Source organism: Somniosus microcephalus, chromosome 28, assembly GCF_052327205.1.
Source record: "Somniosus microcephalus isolate GS21.2 chromosome 28, FLI_Smic_1.0, whole genome shotgun sequence".
Classification (NCBI taxonomy): Eukaryota; Metazoa; Chordata; class Chondrichthyes; order Squaliformes; family Somniosidae; genus Somniosus; species Somniosus microcephalus.
The window spans coordinates 16898958-16918205 of NC_141014.1; the positions used below are offsets into that span (position 1 = coordinate 16898958).

Genomic DNA, 19248 nt, shown 5'->3' on the forward strand with positions numbered 1-19248 from the left:
ACTTGAGCACAAAAATCTAGGTGATGCTCCAGTGCAGTGCTGAGGGAGTGCTGCACTGTCGGAGGTGCTGTCTTTCGGATGAGACATTAAACCGAGGCCTCGTCTGCTCTCTCAGGTGGATGTAAAAGATCCCATGGCACTATTTCGAAGAAGAGCAGGGGAGTTATCCCCGGTGTCCTGGGCCAACATTTATCCCTCAATCAACATCACCAAAAAAGATTATCTGGCCATTATAACATTGCAGTTTGTGGGAGCTTGCTGTGCGCAAATTGGCTGCCGCCTTTCCTACATTACAACAGTGACTGTATTTCATTGGCTGTAAAACATTTTGGGACATCCTGAGGTTGTAAAAGAAAGACTTGCGTTTCTATAGCGCCTGCCGGAGCACTTTTACAGCCAATGAAGTACTTTTTGAAGTGTAGTCGCTTCAAAGACGCTACACAAATGCAGACATCTTTCTTTCTTTCTAGAGGCGAGAGGGATTAATGTGATGAGAAATCTTCAGATGTTGAGGCTGAGCTGGAAGATTTGAATAATCCCAAAATCTTCAGACGTTGAGGCTGAGCTGGAAGATGTGAATAATCCCAAAATCTTCAGATGTTGAGGCTGAGCTGGAAGATGTGAATAATCACAAAATCTTCAGACGTTGAGGCTGAGCTGGAAGATGTGAATAATCCCAAAATCTTCAGACGTTGAGGCTGAGCTGGAAGATGTGAACAGACAGACACCAACACACAAGCCTGAAGGCAGAATCGACTCTGTCTAGGACCTACAGAGGCTTTGCTTCCTTCTGATTCATTGAGGAGGAGGAAGCCTGGTGATGATGATGCTGGTGAATGAAGGCTAAAGGGGAAATGAAGAAACACTAACTCCAACGTTGAAATAAATTAAACAAACAAACTGATTTTTAATCCAGAAAGCTCAGCTTTCGGATGCAAGGGGGAGACAGAAGGAAGGGATAATTAATTCTGAAAGCGGTAAGTGGACTCATTGGCAAGATTATAAAATGTGGGGGAAAGGAATCATTTTAAGTTGGTTGCTATGGGGAATAGTTGAGGGAATAATTTTAGTTATTTTTAATGCTTCAGTTGCGGTGGAGAGCGGTTATTTTGAGGGTTTTTTGAGAGATTTGTTGCTTTGGGTTTCGCTCTCTTCCTCCTTTTTCGTCCCGATGTTTTATCGGCTTCACGTGGTCCCCGGGACTCGCTTATATCCCACAGCCGTGCGAGGCGCCGGAGGGGCGGAGGACTGATCTACGCGACGCCGGGGCTGCCACTTGTATTGTAGGCCTCGCCTGTGGAATTTATTTATTTTTATTATTGTATGTTTATTTTTTTATTGGAGGTAAGAGCGGGGAGGCAACCTGATTTAATCAATTAATAAAGTCCAAGCCCACATAAAATATGAAATCCTGTCACAAACTTGCTCTCCTCACAGCTTAACTTTGAAAAGAAAAACCAAAATCATATTCTTCCCCCATTTGTTTTTTTTGGTGACCTATTTTGTTGCATTTCACTCATAAATTTCATCTGTTCAAATGGGTTTGTGATCTGTCCGGGATCGCTCTTCTGACAGATCCCTGATCTTGAGAGCTGTCAAGTATTCAATTCGTTTTGCGATGATGATTGTAGTTTAATTTCTAGAGTGGAAAAAAAGAAAGATTTGCATTTCTATCATGCCTTTCACGACCGCCGGACGTCCCAAAGCGCTTTACAGCCGATGAAGTACTTTTTGAAGTGTAGTCGCTGTTGTAATGTGGGAAACGCGGCAGCCAATTTGCGCGCAGCAAGCTCCCACAAACAGCAACGTATTAATGATCAGATAATCTGTTTTAGTGATGTTAGTTAAGGGATAAATATTGGCCAGGACGCCGGGGAGAACTCCCCTGCTCTTCTAAGAAATAGTGCCGTGGGATCTTTTACATCCACCTGAGAGAGCAGACGAGGCCTCGGTTTAACGTCTCATCCAAAAGACGGCACCTCCGACAGTGCAGCACTCCCTCAGCACTGCACTGGAGTGTCAGCCTAGATTTATGTGCTCAAGTCTCTGGAGTGGGACTCGAACCCACAACCTTCTGACTCCGAGGCGAGTGCGCTACCCACTGAGCCACAGCTAATACTCCCCAAGTAACTCCCCTACTCTTCTTCGAAATAGTGCCATGAGATCTTTTACGTATACCTGAGAGGGCAGACGGGGCTTCGGTTTAACGTCCCATCTGAAAGACGGCACCTCCGACAGTGCAGCACTCCCTCAACACTGGGAGTGTCAGCCTAGATTTTTGTGCTCAAGTCTCTGGAGCGGGATTTGAACCCACAACCTTCTGACTCAGAGACGTGAGTGCTACCCACTGAGCGACGGCTGACACCAGCCGTGATTGGGTCAGAATGTGCAGATGTAATGCAGTCCCCATCTTAGTCGCATTCTGCCCTTAATCCTTATTTTTATACTTCCATTGTAAATTCCTATGTTCACATTTATAGAGGAGACTGCCTATGTAAATGTGTCATGCTGCAATTCCTCATTCCTGCCAGGTGAGGCACTGACGGGGTTTGGGGGCGATGGTCGGGAGGGTGTAATCTTGACAAGTTTCACAGAGGCATCTTCATTATAAATATAGACATAGGAATTTATAACGTAAAAAGTTGAGGGGAAGTACGTGCTTACATAAGATTTTTAATATAACAACAACTTGTATTTATATAGCGCCTTTAACGTAGTAAAACGTTTCAAGGTGCTTCACAGGAGTATTATAAGACAAAAAATTTGACACCCAGCCACATAAGGAGAAATTAGGACAGGTGACCAAAAGCTTGGTCAAAGAGGTAGGTTTTAAGGAGCGTCTTAAAGGAGGGAAGAGAGGTAGAGGGACGAAGAGGTTTAGGCAGGGAATTCCAGAGCTTGGGGCCTAGGCAACAGAAGGCACGACCACCAAAGGTTGAGCGATTATAATCAGGGATGCTCAGGAGGGCAGAATTGGAGGAACGCAGATATCTCGGGCGGTTGGGGTGCTGAAGGAGATTACAGAGATAGCGAAGGGTGAGGCCATGGAGGGATTTGAAAACAATGATGAGAATTTTGAAATCGAGGCGCTGCTTAACCGGGAGCCAATGTAGGTCAGCGAGCACAGGGGAGATGGGCGAACGGGACTTGATGCGGGTTGGGACACAGGCAGCCGAGTTTTTTTCTTTATTGGTTCGCCACCTGAAAAATAATCTGGGAATTTTCTCGGTGGAAATGAGTAGAAACTGATTTAAACGGTCCCTGTTTATTATTTTTAGAACTTTTTAGAAGTTCCATACAGGAGGATGTTGTCGAAGCAAAGAAATCACAGACTCCATCTAGTGGCCTTTGTTTGCAGCGCAGTTTCATTTTCCTGGGCTTCTGACGCCCTATTTGATGTGTAACAAAATCTCTTCCCCCGCCTTCATGTTCAGGAAACAGAAAATGATGACATAGAATTTCCAGCACAGGAACAGGCCATTCGGCCCAACTGGTCCGTGCCGGTGTTTATGCTCCACACGAGCCTCCTCCCACCCCTACTTCATCTAACATCAGCATATCCTTTGGGTAAAGAAATTTCTCCTGAATTCCTTATTGTATTTATGCGTGACTAGTTATTTGTATGGTCTCTAGTTTTGGTTTCCCCGACAAGCGAAAGCATTTTCTCTACGTTTACGCTGTCAAACCCCTTCATAATTTTAAAGACCTCCCTTCAGCCTTCTCTTTTCTCGAGCTAGGAGCCCCAGCCTGCTTTTACAGTGTTTATTTCTCCCTTCCCTTCCTTTACCGGACGCCCTCGCTGCTTACAGTATCTCGGATGCCCTCCAGGACCTGACCCGAACATGTGGGTGCTGAGGAGATTTACACTGGAACGGTACCAGGGGTGAGGGACTTCAGTTATGTGGAGAGAATCCGGAAGGTGTAATTGTTCTCTTTAGAGTAGAGGTTATTATGGGGAGATTTAAATAGGATTACACAGGATATACAGAAACAGGCCATTCGGCCCAACCAGTCCATGCCGGCTCCACACTCATTCTTCCTCTTCTAACTCTACCATCATAACCCTCTATTCCCTTCCCTCTCATATTGCTTATCTAGTACCTTATTATCTTAATAAAGGTATTCAAAATTTTGAGGGGTTTTAATTGAGTAGAGAGGGAGAAGCTGTTTCCAGTGGCAGGAGGGACGGTAACCAGAGGACACAGATTTAAGGTAGTTGGCAAAAGAGCCGGGGGGGAGATGAGGACATTTTTCTTTTTACGCAGCGAGTTATGATGATCTGGAATGCGCTGCCTGGAAGGGTGGGTGGAAGCAGATTCACTAGTAATTTTTAAAGGGGAATTGGATAAATAGTTGAAAAGGAAAAATTTGCAGAACTGCGGGGAAAGAGCGGGGGTGTGGGACTAATTGGAGAGCCCGTTCAAAGAGCCGGCACAGGCACGATGGGCCGAATGGCCTCCTAATGTTCTGTCTGATTTCTAATTCTCTAACTCTCCCCATAAGATATAAAGTAAAAATACGCTATAGCGTTCCCGGTAGCAAGCTAGAGAAGGAGTTCGATATATTTCTTGAGGCTAAAGGTGTCACGGGATATGGAGAGAAGGCAGGGACCGGGTACTGAGTTTGGATGATCAGCCATGATCGCATTGAATGGCGGAGCAGGCTCGAGGGGCCGAATGGCCTACTCCTGCTCCTATCTTCTATGTTTCTATGTTTCCGGTCAGTAATTCCAATGATCCTGACTGACTCTCTCTTAAGGAGGTCTCGTTCACTTCCTATCTGTTCTCCTCAAAGGTTCGACTCCAAAAAATCTTTCCCAGACCAATGTCACGAATACAGTTGTGTTTGGTATCCTCCATCCCATTCATTATAGTGAAGCCACAGTGTATTAACCTGCTAAGTATGCCTCGTGGCAACTCTGCATAGTATGGTGATTCGATTGGCACATTGACAGAGGGATCCTGATGTTGTGTTCCTGCTTCAGATGCTGAAGTTTGTGTTAAATAATATGCAATAGCAGTTTACATAGACAATAGCAAAATACTGCGGACGCTGGAAATCTGAAATAACAACAGGTAATGCTGGAAACACTCAGCAGGTCGGGCAGCATCCGTGGAGAGAGAAACCGAGTCACCGTTTCAGGTCGAGGACTCTTCGTCAGTTCTAATGAATGGTCCTCGACCCGAAACGTTAACATTTTACATACGTTCATCATTATTTAAGTGTTTGTTTAACAGAAGGTTGTGTGTTCACAGTCCCACTCCAGGGACTTGAGCACAAAAATCTAGGCTGACACTCCAGTGCAGTGCTGAGGGAGTGCTGCACTGTCGGAGGTGCCGCCTTTCGGATGAGACGTTAAACCGAAGTCCCGTCTGCACTCTCAGGTGGACGCAAAAGATCCCGTGGCCACTATTTCGAAGAAGAGCAGGGGGAGTTCTCCCCGGTGTCCTGGGGCCAATATTTATCCCTCAATTAACATCACTAAAAACAGATTATCTGGTCATTATCACATTGCTGTTTGTGGGAGCTTGCTGTGCGCAAATTGGCTGCTGCGTTTCCTACATTACAACAGTGACTCCACTTCAAAAAGTACTTCATTGGCTGTAAAGCGCTTTGGGACGTTCTGAGGTTGTGAAAGGCGCTGTATAAATGCAAGTTCTTGCAGTCTTTTTCAATAGTTTTAATTTTTACTGAACTTTGGTGGGGTCCGTGGTAACAGTGTGAAGCTACTTCACGGGGTGAAGCTCGCTATGGTCAAAAGAGGTACAAGAAACTCTCGTTTAAACGGCACCTAAATATCCAGAATTCTCTATTCACCGGCAAAATTCTCACTCCAAAAACAACACCTCAATAACCAGCAATGTTGCCGAGTCCGAGTCTCCCGCGGTGGCCGAGTTAGTCAGTGGGGGTAGTTCTCCAAACTGCCACTACTCGGCTTCTTGGCGCTGTCGGAAGTCGGAACACCTCAATAACAGGAGTCTGACTCTCCCGTGCTGCCGGTCTTCCGAGCCGCCATTTTGCAGGGGTACTGTGTGTCTCCCACGCTGCTGGTAGTTATTGCATTGCATTACCCTCAACTGGCAGTACTGTACTTAATCAAGCATCTTCCACCATCCATTTAACACAACATTCTGTAGGTGAGTGCCCAATTACTGTATACTGCACATTTCTAGATTTTTTTTATTTTTCTTTGTTAAAAATAGCCTTGGTAGATAGCCCTCTCTGTCATCCGGAATTTCTGATCAACCGGCAACACGCTGGTCCCATCGGTGCCGGATACCAAAGAGTTTCCTGTATTATCGGACTGAGATTAGCGCACTGCTTTGCAAGGCACGGTATTTGTATCAAATGGTTAATGTGTAATGGCAAGAATTTTCCCCTAGAGTGACCACAATTAGTTTTGTTCTGTTTTTGGAGCAACTTTTCCTGCAACAACATGCACAGTTTGTGCAGAAAAAACAAATGTCTCGGCACTTTAGAAGGGATAAGGAGATGGGGTGGAGGAAGGTGTCGTGGGCCACGTGGACTGAATGGGCTGTCCGGGAGCGGGCGGGGGGGGATTTCGACGAGGCTTTTGAAGGAAGGGTGGAGAAGTAGGAAAGTGAAAGGTTTTTGGGGGAGGGGGGTGGGGGGAGTGTACCAAAGTGCAGCAGCCTGGTGGCTGAAGGAATGGTGTGTAGAGGACACAACAACTTGCATTTATATAGTGCCTTTAACATAGTAAAACGTTTCAAGACGCTTCACAGGAGGTTTATCAAACAAAATTTGACACCGAGCCACATGAGATATTAGGGCAGATTTTTTTTTAATTCGCTTATGGGATGTGGGCGTCGCTGGCAAGGCCAGCATTTATTGCCCATCCCTAGTTGCCCTTGAGAAGGTGGTGGTGAGCCGCCTTCTTGAACCGCTGCAGTCCGTGTGGTGAAGGTACTCCCACAGTGCTGTTAGGGAGGGAGTTCCAGGATTTTGACCCAGCGACGATGAAGGATCGGCCGATATATTTGTAAGTCAGGATGGTGTGTGACTTGGAGGGGAACTTGGAGGTGGTGGTGTTCCCATGCGCCTGCTGCCCTTGTCCTTCTAGGTGGAAGAGGTCACGGGTTTGGGAGGTGCTGCCGAAGAAGCCTTGGTGAGTTTCTGCAGTGCATCTTGTAGATGGTACACACTGCAGCCACGGTGCGCCGGTGGTGGAGGGAGTGAATGTTGAAGGTGGTGGATGGGGTGCCAATCAAGCGGGCTGCTTTATCCTGAATGGTGTCGAGCTTCTTGAGTGTTGTTGGAGCTGCACTCATCCAGGCAAGTGGAGAGTATTCCATCACACTCCCGACTTGTGCCTTGTAGATGGTGGAAAGGCTTTGGGGAGTCAGGAGGTGAGCTTGGTCAAAGAGGTAGGTTTTGCGGAGTGTCTGAATGGAGGAGAGAGAGGCGAAGAGGTTTAGGGAGGGAATTCCAGAGCTTTGGGGCCTAGGCAGCTGAAGGCACGGCCGCCAATGGTGGAGCGATTAAAATCGGGGATGCTCAAGAGGCCAGAATTGGAGGAGCGCAGAGATCTCGGAGAGTTGTGGGGCTGTCTTCAGAGACGGCTGGTGTCATTCTCCACAGTGCCATCCGCCTCAAGCCTGGCAAAATCAGCCTGTCGCCTGGCACATTCCCCTGTTGGCTCTCCCGCTGCCTCGAGCTAGCTTTCCTCCCTCCCTCCTTCCTACTCCCTGAGATTCCCAAACCAGCTTCCTCTGAATTCACGTTTGGTGATGTATTATGTGACATGTTGGTGCAACACTTCTCGTAACTCTTAATCATAGGGAAATTCATTCTGCCCACACGATTAACTCCTTGCCCTCATTCCCCTCACTCTCAGTTTCCTTTTCTCAAAGGGCAGAGAACTAAATTCAAGCAGCCCACGAGCCCGCTCCAAGCTTGTGATAAAAGTAGCAAAGTTTAAGTTTTTTAAACAATTTTTACAAGTACAGGATACATTTTACTTTCTTCCCTCCTGCAACTTTTTAACAGATGTAAAGGAGCCTTTCAGATGAGACGTTAAACCGAGGCCCCGTCTGCTCTCTCGGATGGATGTATAAGATCCCGTGGCACTATTTCGAAGAAAAGCAGGGGATTTCTCCCCGGTGTCCTGGGGCCAATATTTATCCCTGAATCAGCATCACTAAAACCGATTATCTGGTCATTATCACATTGCTGTTTGTGGGAGCTTGCTGTGCACAAATTGGCTGCCGCGTTTCCTACATTACAACAGTGACTACACTTCAAAAAAGTACTTCATTGGCTGTAAAGCGCTTTGGGCCGTCCTGAGGTCGTGAAAGGCGCGACAGAAATGAAATCTTTCTTGTATTCCTTGTCTTCACAGAATCACAGAAATCCCACAGTGCAGATAGAGGCCATTTCGGCCCATCGAGCCTGCACCGACATATATCCCACCCGATCCCCGTAAACCCCTACGCCAACACATATCCCATCCTATCCCCATAACTCCACGTATTTAATCCCCCTAACACTAAGGGTCAATTTATCATAGCCAATCATCCTAACCCGCACATCTTTGGACTGTGGGAGGAAACCGGAGCACCCGGAGGAAACCTACGCAAACACGGGGAGAATGTGCAAACTCCACACAGACAGTCGCCCGAGGCCGGATTCAAACCCGGGTCTTCCTTACCCTTCTCTTTCTTTCACAGACACAGTGGGCTGAATGGCCTCCTTCTGTGCCGTGAATTTCTATGATTTCTATTTCAGCTACTTCTACAGCTGCCAACTCTGGTTGCTCATATTCCTGGCGGTTTCATCACATGACCATCACAAAAACAGATTATCCGGTCATTAGCACATTGCTGTTTTGTGGGAGCTTGCTGTGCACAAATTGGCTGCCGCGTTTCCTACATTACAACAGTGACTGCACTTTAAAGAAAAGTACAGGAAACTTTGGTTTATCCGGAGGTTAACTGTCCGGAATGCTCGATCCACCGGCAAAAATCAGGAGCCGTTTCGTTAGGTTTTATTTCTTCTCGTTGCTTTTTTTCCCACCAGTCAGGCTCTGCAAGGTCTCGCTGAAGCTGTTGCTAAGCTACAGAGACGCTTGCAAGGTACGGCCGACTGTTTAGACGCAGGGTTTGTTGCCAGAGACGGAGCTCAAGCTCCGTATGTTTCAACATTAGCGCTGGTTTGTCCGGCAGTTTTGATGGGACGACAACAGCTCGGTCCCGTCGGTGCCGGATAGCACAAAGTTTCCTGTACTTCATTGGCTGTAAAGCGCTTTGGGACATCCGGTGGCTGTGAAAGGCGCTATAGAAATGCAACTCTTTTCTTTCATTCAGTTGGTCGTATTTTCCCCTCAGATTAAGAAGGTTCTGGGTTCAAGCGCTATATTAAGAGCTTGGGCACAAACTGTAAGCGGCCATCCCAGTGTAGCCCCGAAGGAGTGCTGCTGGTCAGAGGCGCCTTTTGAGGACATGTCGAACTGAGGACCTTCTGCCTGTGGCATTATTACAGAGAAGAATAGCGTTCCGTCCTTCAACCAATGCCATCATGGGTCAAAATCCTGGAACTCCCTACCCAACAGCACTGTGGGAGCACCTTCACCACACGGACTGCAGCGGTTCAAGAAGGCGGCTCACCACCACCTTCTCAAGGGCAATTAGGGCTGGGCAATAAATGCTGGCCTTGCCAGTGACGCCCACAGCCCGAGATTGATTAAATCTAGAAAAAACTTTTCATGGAACGTACTGTGCACAAAATGGCTGTCTCTCTTGCCCATATAACGACCATCACTGCACTCTAAAGTAATTGTATGTGAAGCACTTGGAGATGTTTCTAACTATGTGACAAGGTTCTAGATCGATAGATTTTTGGACTCTAGGGGAATCGAGGGATATGGAGATCGGGCGGAAAAGTGGAGTTGAGGTCGATGATCAGCCATGATCTTATTGAATGGCGGAGCAGGCTCGAAGGGCCATATAGAAACATAGAAGATAGGAGCAGGAGTAGGCCATTCGGCCCCTCGAGCCTGTTCCGCCATTTAATGAGATCATGGCTGATCATCCAAATTCAGTACCCTGTCCCTGCTTTCTCCCCATATCCCTTGATCCCTTTAGCCTTAAGAAATATATCTAACTCCTTCTTGAATATATTTAATGAATTGGCCTCTACTGCCTTCTGTGGTAGAGAATTCCACAGGTTCACCACTCTTTGGGTGAAAAAATTCCTCCTCATCTCAGTCCTAAATGGCTTACCCCTTATCCTTTGACTGTGACCCCTGGTTCTGGACTCTCCCGCCATCGGGAACATCCTTCCTGCATCTAGTCTGTCTAGTCCTGTTAGAATTTTATACGTTTCAATGAGATCCCCTCTCATTCTTCTAAACTCTAGCGAATATAAGCCTAATCGACCTACTCCTGCTCTTACTACTTATGTTCTTATAAAGGCAAGTCTTTTTTACATTGCCTTGTCATTCTAAACCAATTCTTTTTCTTACTTGTATAACATGGTTCTTTGTTTCCACAGGCACGGACTGATACCACCGACTGCAGCTGTTAATGAATATGTCTAGTACCTCTCCCGGCACTCAGAAACGCAAGGAGGAAATTCAGAAGGGACTGCACTTTATTCAGTAAGGAATGCTAACCCCTCTTTTCTTAAAAGAGCACTTTAATGACAACAACAACAGCTTGTATTTACACAGCACCTTTAACGTAGTAAAACATTCCCAAGGCGCTTCACGGGAGCGATTATCAAACAAAATTTGACACCGAGTCACATGAGATATTAGGGCAGAAGCTTGGTCAAAGAGGTAGGTTTTAAGGAGCGTCTTCAAGGAGGAGAGAGAGTTAGAGAGATTGGGGGAGGGAATTCCAGAGCTTAGGGCCGAGGCAGCTAAAGGCGTGGCCACCAATGATAGATAGATTTCTAGACACAAAAGGCACCAAGGGGTATGGGGAGAGAGCGGAATATGGCATTGAGATATAGGATCAGCCCTGATCATATTGAATAGCGAAGCAGGCTCGAAGGTCCGAATGGCCTACTCCTGTTCCTATTTTTCTATGGTTTCTATGGAGCGATTAAAATCGGGGATGCGCAAGAGGCAGGGTTGTAGGGCAGGAGCAGATTACAGAGATAGGGAGGGGGCGAGGCTGTGGAGGGATTTGAAAAGAAGGCTGAGAATTTTAAAATCGAGGCGTGGCTTAACTGGGAGCCAGTGTCGGTCAAGTGAGCACAGGGGGCGCTGGGCGAATGGGACTTGTTGCGAGTTAGGACACAGGCAGCAGAGTTTGGGATTCAAGAGCTCAAGTTTACGGAGGGTAGAAGGTTATCTTGGAGACAGTGTGCCACTGGTCAGTACACACCAGAACAAGGGCTGGGCAATTATTTGGGCTGGAGGGGCCACTGAACATTTTTGACAAGCTGTTGAGGGCCGCACGCCAATGTTCCCCCTAATCCGTGCACCAATCGCGAGATCCAGCGCGGGCTGCTCACCAGCTCCTGCCGCTGGAAGAGAGGCGGCGCACAGGGGCCGCACAGCACATTTAAAGGGATCGGGGTGGGGGGGGGAAATAGGAGGGCACATTGCCGCCCAGATAAAATGAATTGTGTTAACAACAGCTACCATTACAATGTGTTGCGGCATTTATCACATAAAGAACCCTTGATGCTGTTTCCACACTTAATAAAAATATCAATACTTATTAACATGCTGTGTATGCAGTCTCTACCTTGCAACAACTCATCTCTTTGGTTAATGCAAATTTAATTTAATTTGGTTCAGCCACACAAAGGCACCTTCAGGCTTCTGTTATTTACATATGATGAATGTATTCTAGTTAAAGATGATTTTCTGATTGGGAGATGGTAGCTTTCTGCATGTTTTGCTAGGAACAGGTGACTGAATTCTTGTCGTGTACTGTAGATACGTCCAAAATAAATATCCAGTCAATATGAGTTTTGATGCTGCCTCAGGCCTATGAGTAAGTCACTGACTCCATCCCTCTCCCTAACATCTGTCTGAGGCTGAACCACACTGTTCACAACCTTGGTGTCATATTTGACCCTGAAATGAGCTTCCGACCACATATCTGCAGCATAACAAAGACCACCTACTTCCACCTCCGTAACATCGCCCGTCTCCGCCCTTGCCTCAGCTCATCTGCTGCTGAAACCCTCATCCATGCCTCTGTTACCTCTAGACTTGACTATTCCAACGCACTCCTGGCCAGCCTCCCATATTCCACCCTACATAAACTAGAGGTCATCCAAAACTCGGCTGCCCGTGTCCTAACTCGCACCAAGTCCCGTTCGCCCATCTGCCCTGTGCTCGCTGACCTACATTGGCTCCCAGTTAAGCAGCGCCTCGATTTCAAAATTCTCATCCTTGTTTTCAAATCTCTCCATGGCCTCGCCCCTCCCTATCTCTGTAATCTCCTCCAGCCCCACAACCCCCCTGAGATACCTGGGCTCCTCTAATTCTGCCCCCTTGAGCTTCCCTGATTATAATCGCTCAACCTTTGGTGGCCGTGCCTTCTGTTACCTGGGCCCCAAGCTCTGGAATTCCCTGCCTAAACCTCTCCGCCTCGCTACCTCTCTTTCTTCCTTTAAGATGCTCCTTAGAACCTACCTCTTTGACCAAGCTTTTGGTCACCTGCCCTAATTAATCCTACTGTGGATCGGTGTCAAATTTGTTGTCTTAAAATACTCCTGTGAAGCGCCTTGGGACGTTTTACTACGTTAAAGGTGCTATATAAATGCAAGTTGTTGTTGTTGTTGGTAGAGAAATGACAGAGGAACCATTTCCTTCCAGCACTTGCATTGAAAGCTGTCCACCGGGAGAAGAATCACAGGAGTAGAATGCTATTCGTTTCTAGTCCCTGTCCCCAAAACCACACTGTGTTAAAATAGTTAGTACCTGTACCTTGTTTTCCAGAGTGTCTGCTTGGCTCATTATATTGTTGTTTGCGGGATCTTGCTGGATACAAAATGGCTGTCACACTTGGAGCATTGTATTATTTTGAATTGTTTTGAGATGTTTAGGCACTGTTTAAATCCAAGTCTTTCAGAGTCAGATTATTGAGTGCCTTGTTTTACAGTGTTTGAGACATATACTGGGGCTACATTTTCCATCCATTGATTGTGAAAGGGCAGAGAATTTAACTATCTCCTCAACTCCAAACACCTTGGGACTTGCCCAATACACAAAGAAAATCACTTATCCCCCATAGGGCACATTCGAGTACGCGGTTCGTTCTGAGTACTGACGTCCGCCACTGGGACCCAGAGTCGCAGAATGGATCCTGTTCAGATCGGGCCGGGGCGAATCGCTTTTGTGAATTGATAAATCGAATTAAGCACTGTGTGTTCCCTGGCTGCAGTCTGGGTCCGTCGCTGACCCACGAGAAGTGGAAGTTCAGTGAAAGACGAATGTGCAGCTCGAGCTCCAGCTTGCGTTCTATTTCTGTCCCGTCCAGCGGGCCGGATAAAATGACTTGACAGGCCGGATGCAGCCCGCAGGCTATATTTTGCCCGCCACACTATTAGAAGGTCCCAGATTCGATTCTTGGTCTATATTGAGTTAGCTGATTTTATTTGGGGCACTGGTAATGCCTTCCATTGGCCTCAGTATCCTGGCTAGTGAAGCGGAAAAATCACCCAAGGCGATCGCTATCCAGTGACCCCCTGAGAGTGAGTGCGTTGAGATCTGGTGAGATGGGGATTTGGCTCAGTTGTGATGCGCCCATGGTTGAATATCCTAATGACACTCAGTGTCTCAGTTATTATTGGCAGCAGAGAAAAGTTTTTTTCATCGCCTCCGAATTTCACCCCAGTCCTCTTTGAAGACACTGGTGGAAAAATTCAGTTGCTTTGCGCCTCCTGTTAATGCCCTAAGAGGGCGCCAATGGGACGCAAAGCAACTAGCGCCTGGGCGCGGCGATGTTTGCGCCGCGCACGAAATTGACCAGACATTTTGCAGCGGCGCTAAACATTACCGCCACGATCTCCTGCGCCCGCAGATCGTGACGTCAGTTGAGCGTGCAACGCCCCGGTAGCGCCCTGGACCGGATATTGAGTGGCGCCCCCTGCCTTACCGCCTGCCGCTAGCAACGACAGGTTGAGGGGAGCGTTTTGCAGTCAAGAAGGGACTGGGGGAGCGCTATTTAAAGGCGACCGCTTCCTGCCTTTTTTTGTTGGTGACATTTTTGCACCACGCATTCTGAGAGAGAGAGAGAGAGAGACTTCTGGAGAGATTCAACGCTGTGTGAAGGAGTTTTGGATACTGAGCAGCACTTTGCAGGTTCATTTTGATTTGACCTTCCTTGCATCGATTTAGAAGAGACTGTGGGGGCTGCACTCTGAGCTCTTTCCCTGGGCCTCTCCATTGTTCTTTCCAGCAGATTTAATGTACAGGTCTCTCCAGGCCGAGATTCAAGGCTGCAATGAGCAGGGTGTGGATGGAGAGCAAGATCGACCCTCCCCTTTAAGAACTGGCCAGCGCCATTGTGTCTGTGTTCCATTGCTGACTGACATCACATGAGCTTCGCCAGCGCTCTGAGGTAGCGCCTCGCTCCTCGGCGTTAGCGCCTTAAGACAGGTGCGTAGCGCCTGATTTAGCGCTCCAATCACCTCCAGGGTCGATAGAAGCCACGTTTGCAGTCGGAGGCGATAATTAGCACCAGGCGCTAAACTTTGCGCCCGGCCGATAATTGCGCCCCAAATGGAGCAATACCGAATTTCTCCCCCACTGACCCTTGTTGATATATGGTTCCGAGGGAGCCAACCGCCCTATGGTACCTCACCTAAGTTGCTGTTCCTTTTGTGTGAGCCTAGACAGTGAGTGTTGGCAGACTGTCTACATCTTGACGGGGGGGCAGGGAGATGGCACAGTTGAGCTCGAGCCTGATCCTGTCCTCCTCCAACATACACACGTGTACCACTTCCATCATGTGTCACTGGATCAAGGTTTTTTTCCTACCTCCGAGGTACTGAGTCCAATTGCAGCTCCCCCGGAATGAGATTAGCTAACTCGCCACAGACGAGGGATTAAACCTGCGACCTTCCCTGTCTGCAGGGATCATCTTCACACCACACAGTGCACATACCCACTGAGCTATTCCATTTCAGTCTCTAATATCCACTCATAGAGTCATACAGCACAGAAAGAGGCCCTTCGGCCCATCGTGTCTGCGCCGGCCATCAAGCCCTGTCTATTCTAATCCTATTTTCCAGTACTTGGTCCGTAGCCTTGTATGCTATGGCGTTTCAATTGCTCATCTAAATGCTTCTTGAATGTTGTGAGGGTTCCTGCCTCTACCACCCTTTCAGGCAGTGAGTTCCAGACTCCAACCACCCTCTGGGTGAAAAAGTTTTTCCTCAAATCCCCTCTATACCTCCTGCCCCTTACCTTGAAACTATACCCCCTGGTTATTGACCCCTCTACTAAGGGAAAAGTTCCTTTCTATCTACCCTATCTATGCCCCTCATAATTTTGTACACCTCAATCAGGTCCCCCCTCAGCCTTCTCTGCTGTAAGGAAAACAACCCCAGCCTGTCCAGTCTTTCTTCATAGCTGAAGCGCTCCAGCCCAGGTAACATCCTGGTGAATCTCCTCTGCACCCTCTCCAATGCAATCACATCCTTCCTATAGTGTGGCGACCAGAACTGCACACAGTATTCCAGCTGTGGCCTAACTTAGCGTTTTGTACAGCTCCATCACTCAGACAGCTGGATCTTTGGATCTGACCATTAGATTTGCCACTTCTCTTTATTTTTGCGAGGGCATAAAGTCCAGTGTTTTTCATCCCGAACTCCTTTGCTCTCCCTGCTCTTTTCCGCCCCCCTCCCACCCCAACCCTGCCGCCGTGGCTGAGAGGACAGCTGGCCAAGGGAATAGAGGGTTACGCTGATAGTTAGATGAGGAAGGATGGGAGGAGGCTCGAATGAAGCAGAAACGCCAGCATGGACCGGTTGGCCTGTTTCTGTGCTGTATATTCTGTGTAATTGCTGGCGGTATGTTTACTTAGAATCACACAGCACGGAAGGAGGCCATTTGGCCCAACGTGCCGGCACTCTGAACAAGCTATCCAATTAGTCCCACTCCCTTGCTCTTTCCCTGTAGCCTTGCAATTTTTCCATTTTAAGTATGTGTCATGAATCTTACTTCATGAGTCATTTCTTCATGATGATAACACTGGGCAGCCAGCTGGTGGCGCCGTCCAAGGAGTATAAATACTCGGGCGTGGGCCCAGCTTGCTCAGGATGTTTCTGTAACCAGGAACTAGTGATGTAACTAGAATCTCATGGTTGTGAAACAGTTGATTAAAGCCTTGTTTTATACTCGAACCAAGAGCTCAGTAGTCTTTTTACATCAGTATGTATCCAATTCCCTTTTGAAAGTTACTATTGAATCTGCTTCCACTGCCCTTTGATGCAGTGGCTTCTAGATCATAACAACTCGTTGAGTAGAAAGTTTCTCCTCGCCTCCCTCCTGGCTTATTTGGCAATTCCCCTGGTTACCGACCCTCCTGCCAGTTTCTCTCCCTCTGCTCTATCACAACCCCTCATAATTTTGAACACCTCTCAAATCTGCTCATGAACTTCTCTGCTCTAAGGAGAACAATCCCAGCTTCTCTAGCCTCTCCGCATAACTGAAGTCTCTCATCCCTGGTACCATTCTGGTAAATCTCCTCTGCACTCTTGCTAAGGCCTTGACATCTTTTCTAAAGTGTGGTGCCCAGAATTGTGACTATCTTATATTTATGGCCCCTAACTTTGGACTCCCTGACAAGTGGAATCATCTTCTCTATATCTACCCTGTATTAACCCATTCATCATTTTAAAGACCTCTATCGGGTCAGCCCTCAGCCTTCTCGTTTCCAGAGAAAAGAGCCCCAGCCTGTTCACTCTTTCCTGATAGTTCTCAGTTCTGCTATCTTCCTTGTAAATCTATTTTTGCACTTTCTCCAGTGCCTCTATATCCTTTTAGTAATATGGAGATCAGAACTATGCACACTTGTGGTCTTGACCAAGGTTCTAAACAAGTTTATCATAACTTCCCTGGCTTTCAATTATATTCCTCTTAAAATGATCCCCAGTGCTTTGTTTGCATTTTTATTGGCCTTGTTAACTTGCGTTGACACCTTTTAGTGATTTGTGAATGTGTACCTCTAGATCCCTTTGCTCCCCTACCCCATTTAGACTCTTATTTTCCAAGGGGTATGTGGCCTCCTTATTCCTCCTACCAAAATGCACCAGCTCACATTTGCATATATTAAAATTCATTTGCCATCTACATTGATTCAGATGACACATTGGCCTGCAATTTCTTTAACGTCAGATCCTGTGAAACGGCCGGGAACTCCAGTCGAAACACTCTGGTATTTCTCACGCGTCCTAGGGCTAAACCTGCATCGAATGAATTATATACGAACAATGACAGACAGGTTAAGACCCTCTGGTCCATCCATTCTGTCCCACACAATTGCGACACCTTGTGTATCACAATATATACACCCCATACCCCACCCAAAACCATGGGATCTCCTGGGAGAGGTGAAAAACCAGATTAAAAATAAAAAAAAATCCAGGCCAATTTGGGGAGAAAAAATCTGGGAAATTCCTTTCCGACCCATCTAGGCGATTGAAACTAGTCCAGGAGCTCACGTTGGCCCTGAATTCCCTGCAGTGCCCACCTTCTGTAAGGGGCGATCTCCGCCCCAGCCAGAAACAGGTCCAGCTCTCGCTTGAAGTTATAGCTGTTGTTTTCTCTTTCTGGCAACTCTCTGAGGCTCCTCCAATCCTGGCCTCTTGCACATTTACGATTTTGATCGCTCCACCATTGGCGGCCGTGCCTTCGGCTGCCTGGGCTCTAAGCTCTGGCATTCCCTCCCTAAACCTCTCCGCCTCTCTCTCCTCCTCTTAAGATGCTCCTTAAAACCTACCTCTTTGACCAAGCTTTAGGTCACCTGTCCTAATATCTCCTTATGTGGCTTGGTGTCGAATTTTTGTTCGATAATCGCTCCTGTAATGCGCCTTGTGACGTTGTGAAGGAATAAGCCATATAACCTATTTAGAAAAATACACTTATCTTATGAAAGTATTCTGGCCTTATTTAAACATGACAAACTGGGTTTGGAAATTTAGAAACCTAACTATGAAAGAATTCTGGCTATTAAGATAAGACAGTTGTTGACCCTGAATAAATAACCTTATTGAAACAGAAGGTGCTTGACTCCGATAGGCTGACCTTTTGGGAACAACACAATGGTCCACCCTGGATAAGGTGTTTTAATTTAAACTTCGTATAGATGGCACATAAGATAAAGGAACATCTGCCCTCATAAAGATGACATAAAATAAGGAACACCTGCCCTTCACAGCGTTTTTATATGGTAAACCCAGAACACCTGGAGATGTGACAAGTTTCTGGAATATTACAAGCTGATGTGGCAGTAAGAATTGCAGAGGTCGGCAGAAAGATGAATAGGGATAATTAACTTGCATCAGCAGAAAACCTTAAAGAAAATACAACTGGAAAAGGGTATAAATATTGAAGTTTTAAATGAGATAGCAGAGTCGCTTTAATCGGGCAACTCTTTGTACCTCGGGGATCAAAGGTATTTGATATTGATGGATATCCTGTATCAAAAACTTTAAGAACTATAATACAGGAAACTTTCTGGTATCCGGCACTGACGGGACCGAGCTGGTGCCGGTCGATCAACACTGCCGGAGAAACCAGCGCTAATGTTAAAACATACGGCGCTCAGCTCCGTATCTAGCAACAAACCCTGTTGCTTAGCAACAGCTTTAAAACAGTCAGCGCAGCTTGCAAGCGTCTCTGTAGCTAAGCAACAGCTTCAGCTAGACGCTTGCAGAGCCAGGAATGGAGAAAAAAAGCAACGAAAAGTAAAAAAAGTTATCTGAACCGACTCCTGAATTTTGCCGGTGGATAGAGCATTCCGGAGATTTAACCTCCGTTTAAACGAAAGTTTCCTGTACTGTAGCAAAGTTAAGATTTAAAAGTAAGATTCATGAAAATAAGATCGTATTTTTCTCTTTTTAGAACTGTTAACGTTGCGATTGACTGATTCACCAACTGTAAATTGCATGTCGGATCTTTTAATAAATCTCTATATTTTTTTAGAATTGTCTTCTGTATCAATAACTTGCGAACTCAATCTCTGTACACTCTTTGGTGAAGAGTTACATAATTCTGAAGGAGTTCTCCGGACCCTCATAATATCCGGGATGTTACAG

The 19248-nt window shown here is 46.8% G+C and overlaps 1 protein-coding gene across 3 annotated transcripts in view; it reads left to right on the top strand.

The window, feature by feature from the left end:
• Positions 1–725: 725 nt before the first annotated feature.
• Positions 726–19248, top strand: part of zc3h7bb (zinc finger CCCH-type containing 7Bb) — an 82590-nt gene continuing 64067 nt past the window's right edge. The window contains exons 1-2 of one of the 3 annotated variants that reach the window (XM_085969529.1): positions 726–977; positions 10513–10618. In XM_085969529.1, the coding sequence (XP_085825655.1) occupies positions 10545–10618 (74 nt within the window). In that variant the 5' untranslated portion in view covers positions 726–977; positions 10513–10544. Of the gene's footprint in view, positions 978–3350; positions 3568–10512; positions 10619–19248 lie in introns of those variants that run through there. The other 2 variants (XM_085969527.1, XM_085969528.1) reach the window with 2 other exon arrangements.